Source organism: Entelurus aequoreus, linkage group LG20, assembly GCF_033978785.1.
Source record: "Entelurus aequoreus isolate RoL-2023_Sb linkage group LG20, RoL_Eaeq_v1.1, whole genome shotgun sequence".
NCBI lineage: Eukaryota > Metazoa > Chordata > Actinopteri > Syngnathiformes > Syngnathidae > Entelurus > Entelurus aequoreus.
This window is the reverse complement of record NC_084750.1, coordinates 8,268,726-8,292,812: the sequence shown is the minus strand read 5'-3', so window position 1 is coordinate 8,292,812 and position 24,087 is coordinate 8,268,726. Positions and strand designations below refer to the sequence as shown.

Here is a 24,087-nt window from a genome sequence, read left to right as displayed (position 1 = left end):
ACTCAGACTGCCATTGACACAGTTGTCTTAACTCAGGCTGCCATTGACACAGTTGTCTTAACTCAGGCTGCCATTGACACAGTTGTCTTAACTCAGGCTGCCATTGACACAGTTGTCTTAACTCAGGCTGCCATTGACACAGTTGTCTTAACTCAGAATGCCATTGACACAGTTGTCTTAACTCAGGCTGCCATTGACACAGTTGTCTTAACTCAGGCTGCCATTGACAAAGTTGTCTTAACTCAGGCTGCCATTGACACAGTTGTCTTAACTCAGGCTGCCATTGACACAGTTGTCTTAACTCAGACTGCCATTGACACAGTTGTCTTAACTCAGGCTGCCATTGACACAGTTGTCTTAACTCAGGCTGCCATTGACACAGTTGTCTTAACTCAGGCTGCCATTGACACAGTTGTCTTAACTCAGGCTGCCATTGACACAGTTGTCTTAACTCAGGCTGCCATTGACACAGTTGTCTTAACTCAGAATGCCATTGACACAGTTGTCTTAACTCAGGCTGCCATTGACACAGTTGTCTTAACTCAGGCTGCCATTGACACAGTTGTCTTAACTCAGGCTGCCATTGACACAGTTGTCTTAACTCAGGCTGCCATTGACACAGTTGTCTTAACTCAGGCTGCCATTGACACAGTTGTCTTAACTCAGGCTGCCATTGACACAGTTGTCTTAACTCAGGCTGCCATTGACACAGTTGTCTTAACTCAGGCTGCCATTGACACAGTTGTCTTAACCCAGGCTGCCATTGACACAGTTGTCTTAACTCAGGCTGCCATTGACACAGTTGTCTTAACTCAGGCTGCCATTGACACAGTTGTCTTAACTCAGGCTGCCATTGACACAGTTGTCTTAACTCAGGCTGCCATTGACACAGTTGTCTTAACTCAGACTGCCATTGACACAGTTGTCTTAACTCAGGCTGCCATTGACACAGTTGTCTTAACTCAGGCTGCCATTGACACAGTTGTCTTAACTCAGGCTGCCATTGACACAGTTGTCTTAACTCAGGCTGCCATTGACACAGTTGTCTTAACTCAGGCTGCCATTGACACAGTTGTCTTAACTCAGACTGCCATTGACACAGTTGTCTTAACTCAGACTGCCATTGACACAGTTGTCTTAACTCAGGCTGCCATTGACACAGTTGTCTTAACTCAGGCTGCCATTGACACAGTTGTCTTAACTCAGGCTGCCATTGACACAGTTGTCTTAACTCAGGCTGCCATTGACACAGTTGTCTTAACTCAGGCTGCCATTGACACAGTTGTCTTAACCCAGGCTGCCATTGACACAGTTGTCTTAACTCAGGCTGCCATTGACACAGTTGTCTTAACTCAGGCTGCCATTGACACAGTTGTCTTAACTCAGGCTGCCATTGACACAGTTGTCTTAACTCAGGCTGCCATTGACACAGTTGTCTTAACTCAGACTGCCATTGACACAGTTGTCTTAACTCAGACTGCCATTGACACAGTTGTCTTAACTCAGGCTGCCATTGACACAGTTGTCTTAACTCAGGCTGCCATTGACACAGTTGTCTTAACTCAGGCTGCCATTGACACAGTTGTCTTAACTCAGAATGCCATTGACACAGTTGTCTTAACTCAGACTGCCATTGACACAGTTGTCTTAACTCAGGCTGCCATTGACACAGTTGTCTTAACTCAGGCTGCCATTGACACAGTTGTCTTAACTCAGAATGCCATTGACACAGTTGTCTTAACTCAGGCTGCCATTGACACAGTTGTCTTAACTCAGGCTGCCATTGACACAGTTGTCTTGTTGGAGTGCTTTTTTATTCAGACAAGGTGCATGATGAGATCCACTACTATCCAGTTTCAGCATGGACACAATCTCCTGTTAATCCAATACAGCAAAAAGCAACACTTGACCCATATTTTTTCTAAAGGGATGGATCATCTGAATGTTCTGAACTCCTGCTTTCATGTTGTGCACAGCAATCAGGTTGCGACTGAGTTAACAGCGCCTCTGCTGGTTGCAGCCGAGTAATGCCTTACGTTTTATTACTAGTAGTGGCAACATTGCACTTTAGATGCGAAGGCAGACTGTCCATCTTTGTCAGTTCGCAGATTTTCTCCATGGATGTTTTTTTTTATCCATAAATCACTTCTTGGTCCTTATTTGTGTGTTTTTCTGTGGAGACTCCAGTCGCTACATCTTAAAGGCCTAATGAAATGAAATGTTCTTATTTAAACGGGGATAGCAGATTAATTCTATGTGTCATACTTGATCATTTCGCCATATTGCATATTTTTGTTGAACGGATTTAGTAGAGAACATCGATGATAAAGTTCGCAACTTTTGGTGGCTGATAAAAAAGCCTTGCCTGTAGCGGAAGTAGCGTGACGTCACAGGTTGTGGAGCTCCTCACATCTGCAGCAGAAGTAGCGTGACGTCACAGGTTGTGGAGCTCCTCACATCTGCACATCGTTTACAATCATGGCCACCAGCAGCGAGAGAGATTCAGACCGAGAAAGCGACGATTACCCCATTAATTTGAGCGAGGATGAAAGATTTGTGGATGAGGAAAGTGAGAGTGAAGGATTAGAGTGCAGTGCAGGACGTATCTTTTTTCGCTCTGACCGTAACTTAGGTACAAGCTGGCTCATTGGATTCCACACTCTCTCCTTTTTCTATTGTGGATCACGGATTTGTATTTTAAACCACCTGGGATACTATATCCTCTTGAAAATGAGAGTCGAGAACGCAAAATGGACATTCACAGTGACTTTTATCCCCACGACAATACATCGGCGAAGCACTTTAGCTTCGGAGCTAACGTGATAGCATCGTGCTTAACTGCGGATAGAAACAGAAGAAACATGCCCCTGCCTGGAAGGATAGACAGCAGATCAACAATACTACTATTACTTCTACTCTCAGGAGACACCGAACCAAACCATGGACCTGTAATCACACGGTTAATGCTGTACCGCCTGGCGAAGCCTAGCAATGCTGTTGCTAACGATGCCATTGAAGCTAACTTAGCTACGGGACCTCAACAGAGCTATGCTAAAAACATTAGCTCTCCACCTACGCCAGCCCTCATCTGCTCATCAACACCCGTGCTCACCTGCGTTCCAGCGATCGACGGCGCGACGAAGGACTTCACCCGATCATCGGTGCGGTCGGCGGCTAACGTTGGATAGCGCGTCTGCTATCCAACTCAAAGTCCTCCTGGTTGTGTTGCTGCAGCCAGCCGCTAATACACCGATCCCACCTACAGCTTTCTTCTTTGCAGTCTCCATTGTTCATTAAACAAATTGCAAAAGGTTCACCAACACAGATGTCCAGAATACTGTGGAATTTTGCGATGAAAACAGACGACTTAAGCTGGCCACAATGCTGTTCCAAAATGTCCGCTACAATCCGAGACGTCACGCGCATACGTCATCATACCGAGACGTTTTCAGCCGGAAGTTTAGCGGGAAATGTAAAATGTCACTTTATAAGTTAACCCGGCCGTATTGGCATGTGTTGCAATGTTAAGATTTCATCATTGATATATAAACTATCAGACTGCGTGGTCGCTAGTAGTGGCTTTCAGTAGGCCTTTAATGCAAGGGAGGGTTTTAAAAGTGCATCTTGCAATTTAACGGGACCTTAGGGGATACTTTTGGGGATTGCTGTGATTTGCTTTGGTGTAATGATTAGTGTAAGCAAGTCCACAATATATCTTTTTGTTCATATGCCAATCCCATATTTATGAAAGCCAAATGAGCATTATTGAACCTCACTGGCGTCGTCTGACTGAGCATTTTTCAGTATTCCTTAATTACCACTGTCCAACATTGACGACATGCACGAGCACAACATCCTGCCAATCATTGTCGGAGGAACTAACTACTACATCGAGTCCCTGCTGTGGCGAGTCCTGTTGGACGCTGGGGTGAGTCATCCTAAAGATGTTGTGATGCATCATTCATGCCACGCTGAGACGGTTTCCTGTTGTGTCTGTCCACAAGGAGAGCTCCAGAGATGGAGCCACGGACAGGAAGGTGCAACTGGAGAAACTGCCAGGAGTTGAGTTACATAATCGACTGATGGAAGTGGACCCCAAAATGGCTGCCATGTTGCACCCCAATGACAAGCGCAAAGTTGCAAGGTACTTCAAGCGGGGAATTGAAATGGGATGATATTACTGTGATCATGGGTCTCCATCTTTTCACCCCCTGGCTTGATGAGTTGCAGTTTGGGCACTCTGCTCTTTTCTAGCTGCAGGCAATGTTCCCTCTAATTGTTCATGTGTGAGCAAAGGCCAAAAGTCCGTGAGCATTGAGTGGAGGCCATGTGAGCACCATCACTGTGGCTACACCAGCAGCACATTGAGTGGAGGCCATGTGAGCACCATCACACCTGCACACTGTGGCTACACCAGCACCACATTGAGTGGAGGCCATGTGAGCACCATCACACCTGCACACTGTGGCTACACCAGCACCACATTGAGTGGAGGCCATGTGAGCACCATCACACCTGCACACTGTGGCTACACCAGCACCACATTGAGTGGAGGCCATGTGAGCACCATCACACCTGCACACTGTGGCTACACCAGCAGCACATTGAGTGGAGGCCATGTGAGCACCATCACACCTGCACACTGTGGCTACACCAGCACCACATTGAGTGGAGGCCATGTGAGCACCATCACACCTGCACACTGTGGCTACACCAGCACCACATTGAGTGGGGGCCATGTGAGCACCATCACACCTGCACACTGTGGCTACACCAGCAGCACATTGAGTGGAGGCCATGTGAGCACCATCACACCTGCACACTGTGGCTACACCAGCACCACATTGAGTGGGGGCCATGTGAGCACCATCACACCTGCACACTGTGGCTACACCAGCAGCACATTGAGTGGAGGCCATGTGAGCACCATCACACCTGCACACTGTGGCTACACCAGCACCACATTGAGTGGAGGCCATGTGAGCACCATCACACCTGCACACTGTGGCTACACCAGCAGCACATTGAGTGGAGGCCATGTGAGCACCATCACACCTGCACACTGTGGCTACACCAGCACCACATTGAGTGGAGGCCATGTGAGCACCATCACACCTGCACACTGTGGCTACACCAGCACCACACCTGGCCCAAACATGACTACATCTCCATCCATCCATCCATTTTATACCGCTTATGCTGGAGCCTATCTCAGCTGCATTCAGGCGGAAGGCGGGGTACACCCTGGACAAGTCCCCATCCCATGGCAGGGCCAACACAGATAGACAGACAACATTCTCTCATTATTAGAATCAAATGACAGCATTTGTAATAGAAGTGTTTAGGCCCACTTACAATGACAATAACAACAAATATAGTTTTTCATCAACTGTGTACTTGTATTGTTTGTCTGGGTGGAGGTCCTGCTTTGGAAATTATTTGTACCCCTTTAGTTCCCTTTAAAACATCCACATGTTGCACAATGAGATGTAAGCAGGGGATCATGTGTACATTCCTGCAACTTCATTTTTATTAGTATTTATTTAACATACTAACAGCATTTCATGATTAATATTTATCAATGAAGATTCCTAATAAATGGCACTAGAATAAGCACACATTTGATTGGTAAATCATAGTGTAACCACCTGGAATGACACTTTATGTGTGGTGTTGGAGTTGTCCCACTTTTTGTGTGTCTGTAAATGCATCACTGGCTAAGTGCCATATGTGCATGTGTTGGTGCAAGTGAGAAAGAGCGAGCGGGTGCTGTTGATATAACAAAGTTGCTTTTGGTCTGGTTTGTACTGCAGAAAATGACCACTTTTGCTAGATATAATTTTTTTGACTAATGTTTTGGTGATGTGTTTATGGCCGACAATAAAGACTTTTGCTCAGTAAAGTGATGGATGGAATTCATGTCCTCAAAGCGTCTCCACAGACGTTACAATATTTGAACAAGGATGACGAAAACTGTTTTCTCTGTCGTGTCCGTGTGTCGAAAATTGTTATGCGCTTATTTTTTTATTAGATTTTGTGCGTGGCATAGATTTGCCGTGCGCAGAGGACGCTTGACCAGTGCACAATTGCACAGGCGCACCTTAGAGGGAACGTTGGCTGCAGGTTAGGTTACCCTGCTCCTCCTCACTTACCACCACTCTGGCTGGAATGTGGATGCCTCCAGCTTATTCACCTTTATCCACTTTTTCTCTTGTCTTGTTGCATATGTTGATGATGCAGTCCTATGTTCTATTTAGAAGCCTGCAGATCTATGATGAGACGGGCGTCCCTCACAGCTCCTGGCTGGAGGAGCAGCGAGGCCAGCAGGGAGGCGATGGCCTTGGGGGCCCGCTGAGGTTCCAAGACCCTTGCATCCTTTGGCTGCACGCTGACATGGACGGTAGGGGTCACTGCTTGTGAAAGTCTCCCATTTTCTCTATTCCTCTTCATGTGTTTGGTGGTTGTGCAGCGCTGGACAAGAGACTGGACTGTCGTGTAGATGAGATGCTGTCTGCTGGGCTGATTGAAGAACTACGAGACTTCCACGCACGCTTCAATCAGAAGGAAGCCCAGAAGGACAGGTAGTAATACATGCACAGTAACAACTGGCAACTCTTTTACAAAACTCCGGTCATCAACCTGCACATGCACAGTAACAACCTGCACATGCACAGTAACAACCTGCACATGCACAGTAACAACCTGCACATGCACAGTAACAACCTGCACATGCACAGACATGCAAAAAAAAAACAGGCCCGGGGAATTTCTGCCAAAACTCAGAAATCAGAGTTTTTTATTTATTTGTCTATTTATTTATTTGTTTTATGTGTCCTGTCCAGATTCTCAGGCAAATCATACAGTAGATGTAGATGTAGCTGTAGATGTAGATGTAGATGTTGATGTAGATGTAGATGTACATGTAGCTGTAGATGTAGCTGTAGATGTAGATGTAGATGTAGATGTTGATGTAGATGTAGATGTAGATGTAGATGTTGATGTAGATGTAGATGTAGATGTTGATGTAGATGTAGATGTGGATGTGGATGTGGATGTAGATGTAGATGTGGATGCGGATGCGGATGTAGATGTAGATGTAGATGCAGATGCAGATGTAGATGTAGATGTAGATGTAGATGTAGATGCCCATATCGGCTGTTCACATTGACTTTCCAAAAGAGAAGTGTAGGATACTTCTCTTGTTGCCTTATTTGTATTTGACTTTATTAAAGGCCTACTGAAATGAATTTTTTTATTTAAACGGGGATAGCAGATCCATTCTATGTGTCATACTTGATCATTTCGCGATATTGCCATATTTTTGCTGAAAGGATTTAGTAGAGAACATCGACGATAAAGTTTGCAACTTTTGGTCGCTGATAAAAAAAGCCTTGCCTGTACAGGAAGTAGCGTGACGTCACAGGTTGTGGAGCTCCTCACATCTGCACATTGTTTACACCAGCAGCGAGAGCGATTTGGACTGAGAAAGTGACGATTACCCCATTAATTTGAGCCAGGATGAAAGATTCATGGATGAGGAACGTGAGAGTGAAGGACTAGAGTGCAGTGCAGGACGTATCTTTTTTCGCTCTGACCGTAACTTAGGTACAAGCTGGCTCATTGGATTCCACACTCTCTCCTTTTTCTATTGTGGATCACGGATTTGTATTTGAAACCATCTGGGATACTATATCCTCTTGAAAATGAGAGTCGAGCACGCGAAATGGACATTCACAGTGACTTTTATCTCCACGACAATACATTGGCGAAGCACTTTAGCTACGGAGCTAACGTGATAGCATCGTGCTTAAATGCAGATAGAAACAAAAGAAATAAATCCCTAACTGGAAGGATAGACAGAAGATCAACAATACTATTAAACCGTGGACATGTAACTACGCGGTTAATAATTCTCAGCCTGGCGAAGCTTAACAATGCTGTTGCTAACGACGCCATTGAAGCTAACTTAGCTACGGGACCTCACAGAGCTATGCTAAAAACAATAGCTATCCACCTACGCCAGCCAGCCCTCATCTGCTCATCAACACCCGTGCTCACCTGCGTTCCAGCGATCGACGGAGCGACGAAGGACTTTACCCGATCATCGATGCGGTCGGCGGCTAGCGTCGGATAGCGCGTCTGCTATCCATCTCAAAGTCCTCCTGGTTGTGTTGCTGCAGCCAGCCGCTAATACACCGATCCCACCTACAACTTTCTTCTTTGCAGTCTCCATTGTTCATTAAACAAATTGCAAAAGATTCACCAACACAGATGTCCAGAATACTGTGGAATTATGACATGAAAACAGACGACTTAAGCTGGCCATGTTGAGGCACAAATCAGTGACGCCTCAACTGGCTGCTGATCACCGCACCGTCTCTTCTCACTATTTGAACGGCAAATGTGAAAATAAAAATAAAAATAATCTAAAACTGGTGAAGTTAAATGGAAAATAACTTTAGTATAATCACTGGATACATATAACAATTGAATTATTATTTTTTTCTTTTTACATTTTTTTTCTTTCCATGACGGCAGGTGAGGCCCCGCCTCCCCTGCCTCTAGTGACCGCACGCCACTGCTACCTAGGCATGAAACTTAAACATCCGCCCATCCAATCAATCAATCAATCAATCAATCAATCAATCAATCAATCAATCAATCAATCAATCAATCAATCAATCAATCAATCAATCAATCAATCAATCAATCAATCAATCAATTCCTTTATTGTCATTGTCATAATAACACTTAAGTCATACATGTCAACAATATTTAGTTTGAGCTTTGTCTAGCGGCATAGAAAGTGCATTGAAGTGCAGGTTGACCATAGTCTACAGTTTAGCATTGTCAAGAAGATGGCGAATAGAGGGTGTGGGGGTGGGAACAGTCAGATGTCTGATGGGTGTTACGTTGATGTTGCAGCAATGCAATGTCCACAGCACATTTATTGAGGTGGTGAAGAGTGAGCTGATAAGATGGTCCAGGGGGGGGCAGCAAAGGGCCAGGCTGTTCATTTAGTAGTCTCACAGCCTGGGGATACAGACTGTGAGACATTCTGCTGGTCCTGGCGTGAATCCATCTATACCTCTTACCAGAGGGTAGCAGGCTGTTCATTTAGTAGTCTCCCAGCCTGGGGATACAGACTGTGAGACATTCTGCTGGTCCTGGCGTGAATCCATCTCTACCTCCTTCCAGAGGGTAGCAGGCTGTTCATTTAGTAGTCTCACAGCCTGGGGATTCAGACTGCGAGACATTCTGCTGGTCCTGGCGTGAATCCATCTCTACCTCCTTCCAGAGGCTAGCAGGATGTTCATTTAGTAGTCTCCCAGCCTGGGGATACAGACTGTGAGACATTCTGCTGGTCCTGGCGTGAATCCATCTCTACCTCCTTCCAGAGGGTAGCAGGCTGTTCATTTAGTAGTCTCACAGCCTGGGGATACAGACTGTGAGACATTCTGCTGGTCCTGGCGTGAATCCATCTCTACCTCCTTCCGGAGGCTAGCAGGTTGAAGGCCATGTGCTGGCTGGTATCTGTCCTTCAGGATGTTGTGTACTCGCATTTCCAGAAAAACTCATGTCAAGTATCTTTTCAAGAAAACAACTTGACAAGCATATTCGAGCTTGTGTTTGTCTAAATTCACTTTCTGGAAAAAAACCCAATATCAGGATGCATATGTGATATATGGATGTTCAGCTAAATATATTGGGATGTGACTTTTGATCCATATCAAGCCCTACAAAATTGTGAGTGTCCTGTGATTATAATCCAATGCAAGGTTTAGAGTCCCAAAGCCAAGCAGCAAGGTCAAGGTCACACCATTCCCATCTCTCTTTTCCAAATGAATGATATCCTCTTCTCCTTGAAAGCAGCACCATAGCCGTATCAGCCAGGCATCATTTATTCCCTCCTTGCAGTCTGACAGGTCACTGTGAGACAAAAGCTACTCTAGCGTGTTTCTCCACAGAGTGGGACACTTCCCTGCCTTCTCCTATCAGGCTAGCACTTTACTTCCTGTCTGCCTCATGACTCCATCCCCGCCAGGCTGCTACACCCAGACATCAAGGTCAAATCCCTCTCTCCTGTCCTCTTCACCCTCCATTGACTCCACACTTCCTGTGCACTGTCGCTATTCTCAGGTTTCTGTCTGCACATTCATCCTGTCTTATTGTTGGAGACCTTTCCCCGTTTGCTGCCTTCATGTCTAAAGGAGATGCTTTGCTAAGTAGAGCGTGTGTGTGCAGTCTGGTGAGGATCATGCCAGTCTTGTGAAGGACCTGGCGTCTGCTCAGGCTGATAGTCTTTGCTCAGGGAGAGGACATGTAGTCTGGTGAGGATCATGCCAGCCTCGTGAAGGACCTGGCGTCTGCTCAGGCTGATAGTCTTTGCTCAGGGAGAGGACATGTAGTCTGGTGAGGATCATGCCAGTCTTGTGAAGGACCTGGCGTCTGCTCAGGCTGATAGTCTTTGCTCAGGGAGAGGACATGTAGTCTGGTGAGGATCATGCCAGTCTTGTGAAGGACCTGGCGTCTGCTCAGGCTGATAGTCTTTGCTCCCTGAAAGCCAACTTCTGTGTGAACTTATGTCGAGCTGCAATGATCTTTGCTTTCTACTCCCTGGCTTCCATTCATCATTGAATATGTGGAAGTACTAGAAATGTATCAAACCACATAGAGTGCCTGAAAACTGAAATACGCAAACACAATGTGGGGCGGTATAGCTCGGTTGGTAGAGTGGCCGTGCCAGTAACTTGAGGGTTCCGGGTTCGATCCCCGCCTCTGCCATCCTGGTCACTGCCGTTGTGTCCTTGGGCAAGACACTTTGCCCACCTGCTCCGAGTGCCAGCCACACTGCTTTAAATGTAACTTACATATTGACTTTCACTATGTAAAGCACTCAGTTACAGCTCATGTTATTCTGTTGTGTGTTATATGTTGTCCAATTACTAGTTTGTGAACCCCTTCTCCAACAATGGCAAGAAAAACTATTCTGATTCTGATTTGAGTCACTAGAGAAAAGCGCTATATAAATATAATTCACTTCACAAGTTCTGCACGGCCGCTGCAGTAGAGCGTTCATGAGAGCGGTGGTTCCCTTATTTTGTATTAATACACAACTGTTAAAAGTGCAGTTTCATTATTGTTGTTGTACATTTCTTAGAACAAGAAGAATGAAGATTATTGGGTATATATATATATATATATATATATATATATATATATATATATATATATATATATATATATATATATATATATATATATATATATATACAAACCCCGTTTCCATATGAGTTGGGAAATGGTGTTAGATGTAAATATAAACGGAATACAATGATTTGCAAATCCTTTTCAAGCCATATTCAGTTGAATATGCTACAAAGACAACATATTTCATGTTCAAACTCATAAACTTTATTTTTTGCAAATAATAATGAACTTAGAATGTCATGGCTGCAACACGTGCCAAAGTAGTTGTGAAAGGGCATGTTCACCACTGTGTTACATGGCCTTTCCTTTGAACAACACTCAGTTTTGGTTTGGGAAGTGAGGAGACACATTTTTGAAGTGGAATTCTTTCCCATTCTTGCTTGATGTACAGCTTAAGTTGTTCAACAGTCCGGGGGTCTCCCTTGTGCTATTTTAGGTGCCACACATTTTCAATGTCTGGACTACAGGCAGGCCAGTCTAGTACCCGCACTCTTTTACTATGAAGCCACGTTGATGTAACACCTGGCTTGGCATTGTCTTGCTGAAATAAGCAGGGGCGTCCATGGTAACGTTGCTTGGATGGCAACATATGTTGCTCCAAAAGCTGTATGTACCTTTCAGCATTAATGGTGCCTTCACAGATGTGTAAGTTACCCATGTCTTGGCCACTAATACACCCCCATACCATCACACATGCTGCCTTTTACACTTTGCACCTAGAACAATCCGGATGGTTCTTTTCCTCTTTGGTCCGGAGGACACGACGTCCACAGTTTCCAAAAACAATTTGAAATGTGGACTCGTCAGACCACAGAACACTTTTCCACTTTGTATCAGTCCATCTTAGATGAGCTCAGGCCCAGCGAAGCCGACGGCGTTTCTGGGTGTTGTTGATAAACGGTTTTCATCTTGCATAGGAGAGTTTTAACTTGCACTTACAGATGTAGCGACCAACTGTAGTTACTGACAGTGGGTTTCTGAAGTGTTCCATGTGGTGATATCCTTTACACACTGATGTGGCTTGTTGATGCAGTACAGCCTGAGGGATGGAAGGTCACGGGCTTAGCTGCTTACGTGCAGTGATTTCTCCACATTCTCTCAACCCTTTGATGATATTACGGAGCGTAGATGGTGAAATCCCTCAATTCCTTGCAATAGCTGCTTGAGAAAGGTTGTTCTTAAACTGTTCAACAATTTGCTCAGGCATTTGTTGACAAAGTGGTGACCCTCGCCCCATCCTTGTTTGTGAATGACTGAGCATTTCATGGAATCTACTTTTATACCCAATCATGGCACCCACCTGTTCCCAATTAGCCTGCACACCTGTGGGATGTTCCAAATAAGTGTTTGATGAGCATTCCTCAACTTTATCAGTATTTATTGCCACCTTTCCCAACTTCTTTGTCACGTGTTGCTGCCATCAAATTATAAAGTTAATGATTATTTGCAAAAAAAAAAAATGTTTACCAGTTTGAACATGAAATATGTTGTCTTTGTAGCATATTCAACTGAATATGGCTTGAAAATGATTTGCAAATCATTGTATTCCGTTTATATTTACATCTAACACCATTTCCCAACTCATATGGAAACGGGGCTTGTATATATATATATACAAATATATATATATATATATATATATATATATATATATATATATATATATATATATATATATATATATATATATATATATATATATATATATATATATATATATTCAGTGGCCTAGTGGTTAGAGTGTCCGCCCTGAGATGGGTAGGTCGTGAGTTCAAACCCCGGCCAAGTCATACCAAAGACTATAAAAATGGGAGCCATTACCTCCCTGCTTGGCACTCAGCATCACGGGTTGGAATTGGGGGTAAAATCACCAAAAATGATTCCCGGGCGTGGCCACTGCTGCTGCTCACTGCTCCCCTCTCCTCCCAGGGGGTGATCAAGGTTGATGGGTCCTACATGCCAAATATGACATGACATGGTACTACTGTCAAATATGACATGATATAAATATGACATGACATGGTACTAGTATGATATGGTACTAGTATGACATGATACTAGTATGACATGGTACTAGTATGACATGGTACTAGTATGGTACTAGTATGACATGGTACTAGTATGACATGGTACTAGTATGATATGGTACTAGTATGACATGGTACTAGTATGACATGGTACTAGTATGATATGGTACTAGTATGATATGGTACTAGTATGACATGGTACTAGTATGATATGGTACTAGTATGACATGGTACTAGTATGACATGGTACTAGTATGATATGGTACTAGTATGACATGGTACTAGTATGATATGGTACTAGTATGACATGGTACTAGTATGACATGGTACTAGTATGATACTAGTATGACATGGTACTAGTATGACATGGTACTAGTACTAGTATGACATGGTACTAGTATGACATGGTAATAGTATGATATGGTACTAGTATGACATGGTACTAGTATGATATGGTACTAGTATGACATGGTACTAGTATGACATGGTACTAGTATGACATGGTACTAGTACTAGTATAACATGGTACTAGTATGACATGGTACTAGTATGACATGGTACTAGTATGATACTAGTATGACATGGTACTAGTATGACATGGTACTAGTATGATACTAGTATGACATGGTACTAGTATGACATGGTACTAGTATGATACTAGTATGACATGGTACTAGTATGACATGGTACTAGTATGATATGGTAGAAGTATGACATGGTACTAGTATGACATGGTACTAGTATGACATGGTACTAGTATGATATGGTACTAGTATGACATGGTACTAGTATGACATGGTACTAGTGTTTATCCATACTTTGGTTGATCATTTTCCTTCTAGGCATTTTTTTGTTTTGTTTTTGTGTTACGTTTCTACAATTGTAATATTTTCATTGCAGCATCACAAACAAATATTCCAATCTTCAACCAATTTGACATAGAAATTGAACTTAGCGTTTGAATATTGGTCACATGTTATGGTAGGAGGTTGTGTTTGGTGGTGTCTACCCACTCATCTCTGGTAGGAGGTTGTGATTGGTGGTGTCTACCCACTCATCTCTGGTAGGAGGTTGTGATTGGTGGTGTCTACCCACTCATCTCTGGTAGGAGGTTGTGTTTGGTGGTGTCTACCCACTCATCTCTGGTAGGAGGTTGTGTTTGGTGGTGTCTACCCACTCATCTCTGGTAGGAGGTTGTGTTTGGTGGTGTCTACCCACTCATCTCTGGTAGGAGGTTGTGTTTGGTGGTGTCTACCCACTCATCTCTGGTAGGAGGTTGTGTTTGGTGGTGTCTACCCACTCATCTCTGGTAGGAGGTTGTGTTTGGTGGTGTCTACCCACACATCTCTGGTAGGAGGTTGTGTTTGGTGGTGTCTACCCACTCAGCTCTGGTAGGAGGTTGTGTTTGGTGGTGTCTACCCACTCAGCTCTGGTAGGAGGTTGTGTTTGGTGGTGTCTACCCACTCAGCTCTGGTAGGAGGTTGTGTTTGGTGGTGTCTACCCACTCAGCTCTGGTAGGAGGTTGTGATTGGTGGTGTCTACCCACTCATCTCTGGTAGGAGGTTGTGATTGGTGGTGTCTACCCACTCATCTCTGGTAGGAGGTTGTGTTTGGTGGTGTCTACCCACTCATCTCTGGTAGGAGGTTGTGTTTGGTGGTGTCTACCCACTCATCTCTGGTAGGAGGTTGTGTTTGGTGGTGTCTACCCACTCATCTCTGGTAGGAGGTTGTGTTTGGTGGTGTCTACCCACTCATCTCTGGTAGGAGGTTGTGTTTGGTGGTGTCTACCCACTCATCTCTGGTAGGAGGTTGTGTTTGGTGGTGTCTACCCACACATCTCTGGTAGGAGGTTGTGTTTGGTGGTGTCTACCCACTCAGCTCTGGTAGGAGGTTGTGTTTGGTGGTGTCTACCCACTCAGCTCTGGTAGGAGGTTGTGTTTGGTGGTGTCTACCCACTCAGCTCTGGTAGGAGGTTGTGTTTGGTGGTGTCTACCCACTCAGCTCTGGTAGGAGGTTGTGTTTGGTGGTGTCTACCCACACATCTCTGGTAGGAGGTTGTGTTTGGTGGTGTCTACCCACTCATCTCTGGTAGGAGGTTGTGTTTGGTGGTGTCTACCCACTCATCTCTGGTAGGAGGTTGTGTTTGGTGGTGTCTACCCACTCATCTCTGGTAGGAGGTTGTGTTTGGTGGTGTCTACCCACTCATCTCTGGTAGGAGGTTGTGATTGGTGGTGTCTACCCACTCATCTCTGGTAGGAGGTTGTGTTTGGTGGTGTCTACCCACTCATCTCTGGTAGGAGGTTGTGTTTGGTGGTGTCTACCCACTCATCTCTGGTAGGAGGTTGTGTTTGGTGGTGTCTACCCACTCATCTCTGGTAGGAGGTTGTGTTTGGTGGTGTCTACCCACTCATCTCTGGTAGGAGGTTGTGTTTGGTGGTGTCTACCCACTCATCTCTGGTAGGAGGTTGTGTTTGGTGGTGTCTACCCACTCATCTCTGGTAGGAGGTTGTGTTTGGTGGTGTCTACCCACTCATCTCTGGCAGGAGGTTGTGATTGGTGGTGTCTACCCACTCATCTCTGGTAGGAGGTTGTGTTTGGTGGTGTCTACCCACTCATCTCTGGTAGGAGGTTGTGTTTGGTGGTGTCTACCCACTCATCTCTGGTAGGAGGTTGTGTTTGGTGGTGTCTACCCACTCATCTCTGGTAGGAGGTTGTGTTTGGTGGTGTCTACCCACTCATCTCTGGTAGGAGGTTGTGTTTGGTGGTGTCTACCCACACATCTCTGGTAGGAGGTTGTGTTTGGTGGTGTCTACCCACTCAGCTCTGGTAGGAGGTTGTGATTGGTGGTGTCTACCCACTCATCTCTGGTAGGAGGTTGTGTTTGGTGGTGTCTACCCACTCATCTCTGGTAGGAGGTTGTGTTTGGTGGTGTCTACCCACTCATCTCTGGTAGGAGGTTGTGTTTGGTGGTGTCTACCCACTCATCTCTGGTAGGAGGTTGTGATTGGTGGTGTCTACCCACTCATCTCTGGTAGGAGGTTGTGTTTGGTGGTGTCTACCCACTCATCTCTGGTAGGAGGTTGTGTTTGGTGGTGTCTACCCACTCATCTCTGGTAGGAGGTTGTGTTTGGTGGTGTCTACCCACTCATCTCTGGTAGGAGGTTGTGTTTGGTGGTGTCTACCCACACATCTCTGGTAGGAGGTTGTGTTTGGTGGTGTCTACCCACTCAGCTCTGGTAGGAGGTTGTGATTGGTGGTGTCTACCCACTCATCTCTGGTAGGAGGTTGTGTTTGGTGGTGTCTACCCACTCATCTCTGGTAGGAGGTTGTGTTTGGTGGTGTCTACCCACTCATCTCTGGTAGGAGGTTGTGTTTGGTGGTGTCTACCCACTCATCTCTGGTAGGAGGTTGTGATTGGTGGTGTCTACCCACTCATCTCTGGTAGGAGGTTGTGTTTGGTGGTGTCTACCCACTCATCTCTGGTAGGAGGTTGTGTTTGGTGGTGTCTACCCACTCATCTCTGGTAGGAGGTTGTGTTTGGTGGTGTGTACCCACTCAGCTCTGGTAGGAGGTTGTGTTTGGTGGTGTCTACCCACTCATCTCTGGTAGGAGGTTGTGTTTGGTGGTGTCTACCCACTCATCTCTGGTAGGAGGTTGTGTTTGGTGGTGTCTACCCACTCATCTCTGGTAGGAGGTTGTGTTTGCTGGTGTCTACCCACACATCTCTGGTAGGAGGTTGTGTTTGGTGGTGTCTACCCACTCATCTCTGGTAGGAGGTTGTGATTGGTGGTGTCTACCCACTCATCTCTGGTAGAAGGTTGTGTTTGGTGGTGTCTACCCACTCATCTCTGGTAGGAGGTTGTGTTTGGTGGTGTCTACCCACTCATCTCTGGTAGGAGGTTGCGATTGCTGGTGTCTACCCACTCATCTCTGGTAGGAGGTTGTGATTGGTGGTGTCGACCCACTCATCTCTGGTAGGAGGTTGTGTTTGCTGGTGTCTACCCACTCATCTCTGGTAGGAGGTTGTGTTTGGTGGTGTCTACCCACTCATCTCTGGTAGGAGGTTGTGTTTGCTGGTGTCTACCCACACATCTCTGGTAGGAGGTTGTGTTTGGTTGTGTCTACCCACTCATCTCTGGTAGGAGGTTGTGTTTGGTTGTGTCTACCCACTCATCTCTGGTAGGAGGTTGTGTTTGGTGGTGTCTACCCACTCATCTCTGGTAGGAGGTTGTGTTTGGTGGTGTCTACCCACTCATCTCTGGTAGGAGGTTGTGTTTGGTGGTGTCTACCCACTCATCTCTGGTAGGAGGTTGTGTTTGGTGGTAGATCATCTCTGGTAGGAGGTTGTGATTGGTGGTGTCTACCCACTCATCTCTGCTCCCTTGTCTTCTCAGTCCCAACTACCAGCACGGAATATTCCAGTCCATTGGCTTCAAAGAGTTCCACAAATACCTGACGGCACCTGAAAGCATCACCCAGCAGGAGAGAGAAGTGCTGAGAAACAAAGGTCAACAAGTTGACATTGAAGGATGCTCCTCCTCCATGTTTAGTGACACCTTTTGATGCTCACTTCAGGTGTAGAAGCTTTAAAGATGGCTACCAGACGCTACGCTCGCAAGCAGAACAAGTGGGTCCGCAACCGATTCCTTAAACGTGAGTTTCCATCATGCTACTTGGTATGTGTGCATCAGACACACACATCAGACACACACATCAGACACACACATCAGACACACACATCAGACACACACATCAGACACACACATCAGACACACACGCATCAGACACACACGCATCAGACACACACATCAGACACACGCATCAGACACACACGCATCAGACACACGCATCAGACACACACGCATCAGACACACGCATCAGACACACACATCAGACACACGCATCAGACACACACATCAGACACACGCATCAGACACACACATCAGACACACACATCAGACACACACATCAGACACACACATCAGACACACACGCATCAGACACACACGCATCAGACACACGCATCAGACACACACATCAGACACACGCATCAGACACACACGCATCAGACACACGCATCAGACACACACATCAGACACACGCATCAGACACACACGCATCAGACACACGCATCAGACACACACATCAGACACACGCATCAGACACACGCATCAGACACACGCATCAGACACACGCATCAGACACACGCATCAGACACACGCATCAGACACACGCATCAGACACACACATCAGACACACGCATCAGACACACACATCAGACACACGCATCAGACACACGCATCAGACACACGCATCAGACACACACGCATCAGACACACGCATCAGACACACACATCAGACACACGCATCAGACACACACGCATCAGACACACGCATCAGACACACGCATCAGACACACGCATCAGACACACACATCAGACACACGCATCAGACACACACATCAGACACACATCAGACACACACATCAGACACACGCATCAGACACACGCATCAGACACACACATCAGAAACACACGCATCAGACACACACATCAGACACACACGCATCAGACACACACATCAGACACACGCATCAGACACACGCATCAGACACACGCATCAGACACACACATCAGACACACGCATCAGACACACACATCAGACACACACATCAGACACACACGCATCAGACACACACATCAGGCACACACGCATCAGACACACACATCAGGCACACACGCATCAGACACACACATCAGACACACACGCATCAGACACACGCATCAGACACACGCATCAGACACACGCACCAGACACACGCACCAGACACACGCATCAGACACACGCATCAGACACACGCATCAGACACACACATCAGACACACACGCATCAGACACACGCATCAGACACACGCATCAGACACACACATCAGACACACACGCATCAGACACACGCATCAGACACACACGCATCAGACACACACATCAGACACACACATCAGACACACACATCAGACACACACGCATCAGACACACACATCAGACACACACATCAGACACACACGCATCAGACACACACATCAGACACACACGCATCAGACACACACATCAGACACACACGCATCAGACACACACATCAGACACACACATCAGACACACATCAGACACACGCATCAGACACACACATCAGACACACACGCATCAGACACACACATCAGACACACGCATCAGACACACACATCAGACACACGCATCAGACACACACATCAGACACACACATCAGACACACACGCATCAGACACACACATCAGACACACACATCAGACACACACATCAGGCACACACGCATCAGACACACACATCAGGCACACACGCATCAGACACACACATCAGACACACACGCATCAGACACACGCATCAGACACACGCATCAGAAACACGCACCAGACACACACATCAGACACACGCATCAGACACACACGCATCAGACACACACGCATCAGACACACGCATCAGACACACACATCAGACACACACGCATCAGACACACACACATCAGACACACACGCATCAGACACACACATCAGACACACACATCAGACACACAAGCATCAGACACACACATCAGACACACACATCAGACACACACGCATCAGACACACACATCAGACACACACGCATCAGACACACACGCATCAGACACACACATCAGACACACACGCATCAGACACACACATCAGACACACACATCAGACACACATCAGACACACGCATCAGACACACACATCAGACACACACGCATCAGACACACACATCAGACACACACGCATCAGACACACACATCAGACACACACATCAGACACACACGCATCAGACACACACATCAGACACACACATCAGACACACATCAGACACACGCATCAGACACACACATCAGACACACACGCATCAGACACACACATCAGACACACACGCATCAGACACACACATCAGACACACGCATCAGACACACACATCAGGCACACACGCATCAGACACACGCATCAGACACACACATCAGACACACACATCAGACACACACATCAGACACACACGCATCAGACACACACATCAGACACACGCATCAGACACACGCATCAGACACACACGCATCAGACACACGCATCAGACACACACATCAGACACACACATCAGACACACACACATCAGACACACACGCATCAGACACACACATCAGACACACACGCATCAGACACACACATCAGACACACGCATCAGACACACACACATCAGACACACACATCAGACACACACATCAGACACACATCAGACACACACATCAGACACACACGCATCAGACACACACATCAGACACACACGCATCAGACACACACATCAGACACACACGCATCAGACACACGCATCAGACACACACATCAGACACACACGCATCAGACACACACATCAGACACACACGCATCAGACACACACATCAGACACACAAGCATCAGACACACGCATCAGACACACACATCAGAAACACACGCATCAGACACACACATCAGACACACACGCATCAGACACACACATCAGACACACACATCAGACACACACGCATCAGACACACACATCAGACACACACATCAGACACACACATCAGACACACAAGCATCAGACACACACATCAGACACACACATCAGACACACACACATCAGACACACACGCATCAGACACACACGCATCAGACACACACGCATCAGACACACACATCAGACACACACATCACACACACATCAGACACACATCAGACACACGCATCAGACACACATCAGACACACACGCTTCAGACACACACATCAGACACACACGCATCAGACACACACATCAGACACACACGCATCAGACACACACATCAGGCACACACGCATCAGACACACACATCAGACACACACGCATCAGACACACGCATCAGACACACGCATCAGACACACGCACCAGACACACACATCAGACACACGCATCAGACACACGCATCAGACACACACATCAGACACACACGCATCAGACACACACATCAGACACACACGCATCAGACACACACATCAGACACACACGCATCAGACACACACATCAGACACACACATCAGACACACACATCAGACACACACGCATCAGACACACACATCAGACACACACATCAGACACACACATCAGACACACACGCATCAGACACACACATCAGACACACACGCATCAGACACACACATCAGACACACACGCATCAGACACACACATCAGACACACACGCATCAGACACACACATCAGACACACACATCAGACACATGCATCAGACACACACATCAGACACACACGCATCAGACACACACATCAGACACACACGCATCAGACACACACATCAGACACACACGCATCAGACACACGCATCAGACACACACATCAGACACACACGCATCAGACACACGCATCAGACACACACGCATCAGACACACGCATCAGACACACACATCAGACACACACGCATCAGACACACACATCAGACACACACGCATCAGACACACACATCAGACACACACGCATCAGACACACGCATCAGACACACACATCAGACACACACATCAGACACACACGCATCAGACACACACATCAGACACACACGCATCAGACACACACATCAGACACACGCATCAGACACACGCATCAGACACACACATCAGAAACACACGCATCAGACACACACATCAGACACACACGCATCAGACACACACATCAGACACACACACATCAGACACACACATCAGACACACACATCAGACACACGCATCAGACACACACGCATCAGACACACGCATCAGACACACACATCAGACACACACGCATCAGACACACACATCAGACACACACGCATCAGACACACACATCAGACACACACATCAGACACACACATCAGACACACACGCATCAGACACACGCATCAGACACACACATCAGACACACACATCAGACACACACGCATCAGACACACACATCAGACACACACGCATCAGACACAGACATCAGACACACACGCATCAGACACACGCATCAGACACACACACATCAGACACACACATCAGACACACACATCAGACACACATCAGACACACGCATCAGACACACACATCAGACACACACGCATCAGACACACACATCAGACACACACATCAGACACACACACATCAGACACACACATCAGACACACACGCATCAGACACACGCATCAGACACACACATCAGACACACACGCATCAGACACACACATCAGACACACACGCATCAGACACACACATCAGACACACGCATCAGAAACACACGCATCAGACACACACATCAGAAACACACGCATCAGACACACACATCAGACACACACGCATCAGACACACACATCAGACACACACATCAGACACACACGCATCAGACACACACATCAGACACACACATCAGACACACAAGCATCAGACACACACATCAGACACACACATCAGACACACACATCAGACACACACGCATCAGACACACACATCAGACACACACGCATCAGACACACACATCAGACACACACGCATCAGACACACACGCATCAGACACACACATCAGACACACATCAGACACACGCATCAGACACACGCATCAGACACACACGCTTCAGACACACACATCAGACACACACGCATCAGACACACGCATCAGACACACACATCAGGCACACACGCATCAGACACACACATCAGACACACACGCATCAGACACACGCATCAGACACACGCATCAGACACACGCACCAGACACACACATCAGACACACGCATCAGACACACGCATCAGACACACACATCAGACACACACGCATCAGACACACACATCAGACACACACGCATCAGACACACACATCAGACACACACGCATCAGACACACACATCAGACACACACATCAGACACACACATCAGACACACACGCATCAGACACACGCATCAGACATACACATCAGACACACACATCAGACACACACATCAGACACACACGCATCAGACACACGCATCAGACACACACATCAGACACACACGCATCAGACACACACGCATCAGACACACACATCAGACACACACGCATCAGACACACACGCATCAGACACACACATCAGACACACGCATCAGACACACGCATCAGACACACACATCAGACACACACGCATCAGACACACACGCATCAGACACACGCATCAGACACACACATCAGACACACACGCATCAGACACACACATCAGACACACACGCATCAGACACACGCATCAGGCACACGCATCAGGCACACGCATCAGACACACACATCAGACACACACACATCAGACACACACGCATCAGACACACGCATCAGACACACACGCATCAGGCACACGCATCAGACACACGCATCAGACACACACGCATCAGACACACACGCATCAGACACACACGCATCAGACACACATGCATCAGACACACACATCAGACACACACGCATCAGACACACACATCAGACACACACGCATCAGACACACACATCAGACACACACGCATCAGACACACGCATCAGACACACACGCATCAGACACACGCATCAGACACACGCATCAGACACACGCATCAGACACACACATCAGACACACACGCATCAGGCACACGCATCAGACACACACATCAGACACACACGCATCAGACACATGCATCAGGCACACGCATCAGACACACACATCAGACACACACGCATCAGACACACACGCATCAGACACACACGCATCAGACACACGCATCA

At 46.7% G+C, this 24,087-nt stretch overlaps 1 protein-coding gene across 1 annotated transcript in view; it reads left to right on the top strand.

The window, feature by feature from the left end:
- The window catches only part of trit1 (tRNA isopentenyltransferase 1), a 68,111-nt gene that overhangs the window by 26,643 nt on the left and 17,381 nt on the right, over positions 1 to 24,087 (top strand). Inside the window, exons 3-8 of the mRNA XM_062029324.1 lie at positions 3,830 to 3,928; positions 4,005 to 4,144; positions 6,258 to 6,400; positions 6,470 to 6,581; positions 17,633 to 17,745; positions 17,814 to 17,891. Of these exons, the coding sequence (XP_061885308.1) occupies positions 3,830 to 3,928; positions 4,005 to 4,144; positions 6,258 to 6,400; positions 6,470 to 6,581; positions 17,633 to 17,745; positions 17,814 to 17,891 (685 nt within the window). The remainder of the gene's footprint in view (positions 1 to 3,829; positions 3,929 to 4,004; positions 4,145 to 6,257; positions 6,401 to 6,469; positions 6,582 to 17,632; positions 17,746 to 17,813; positions 17,892 to 24,087) is intronic.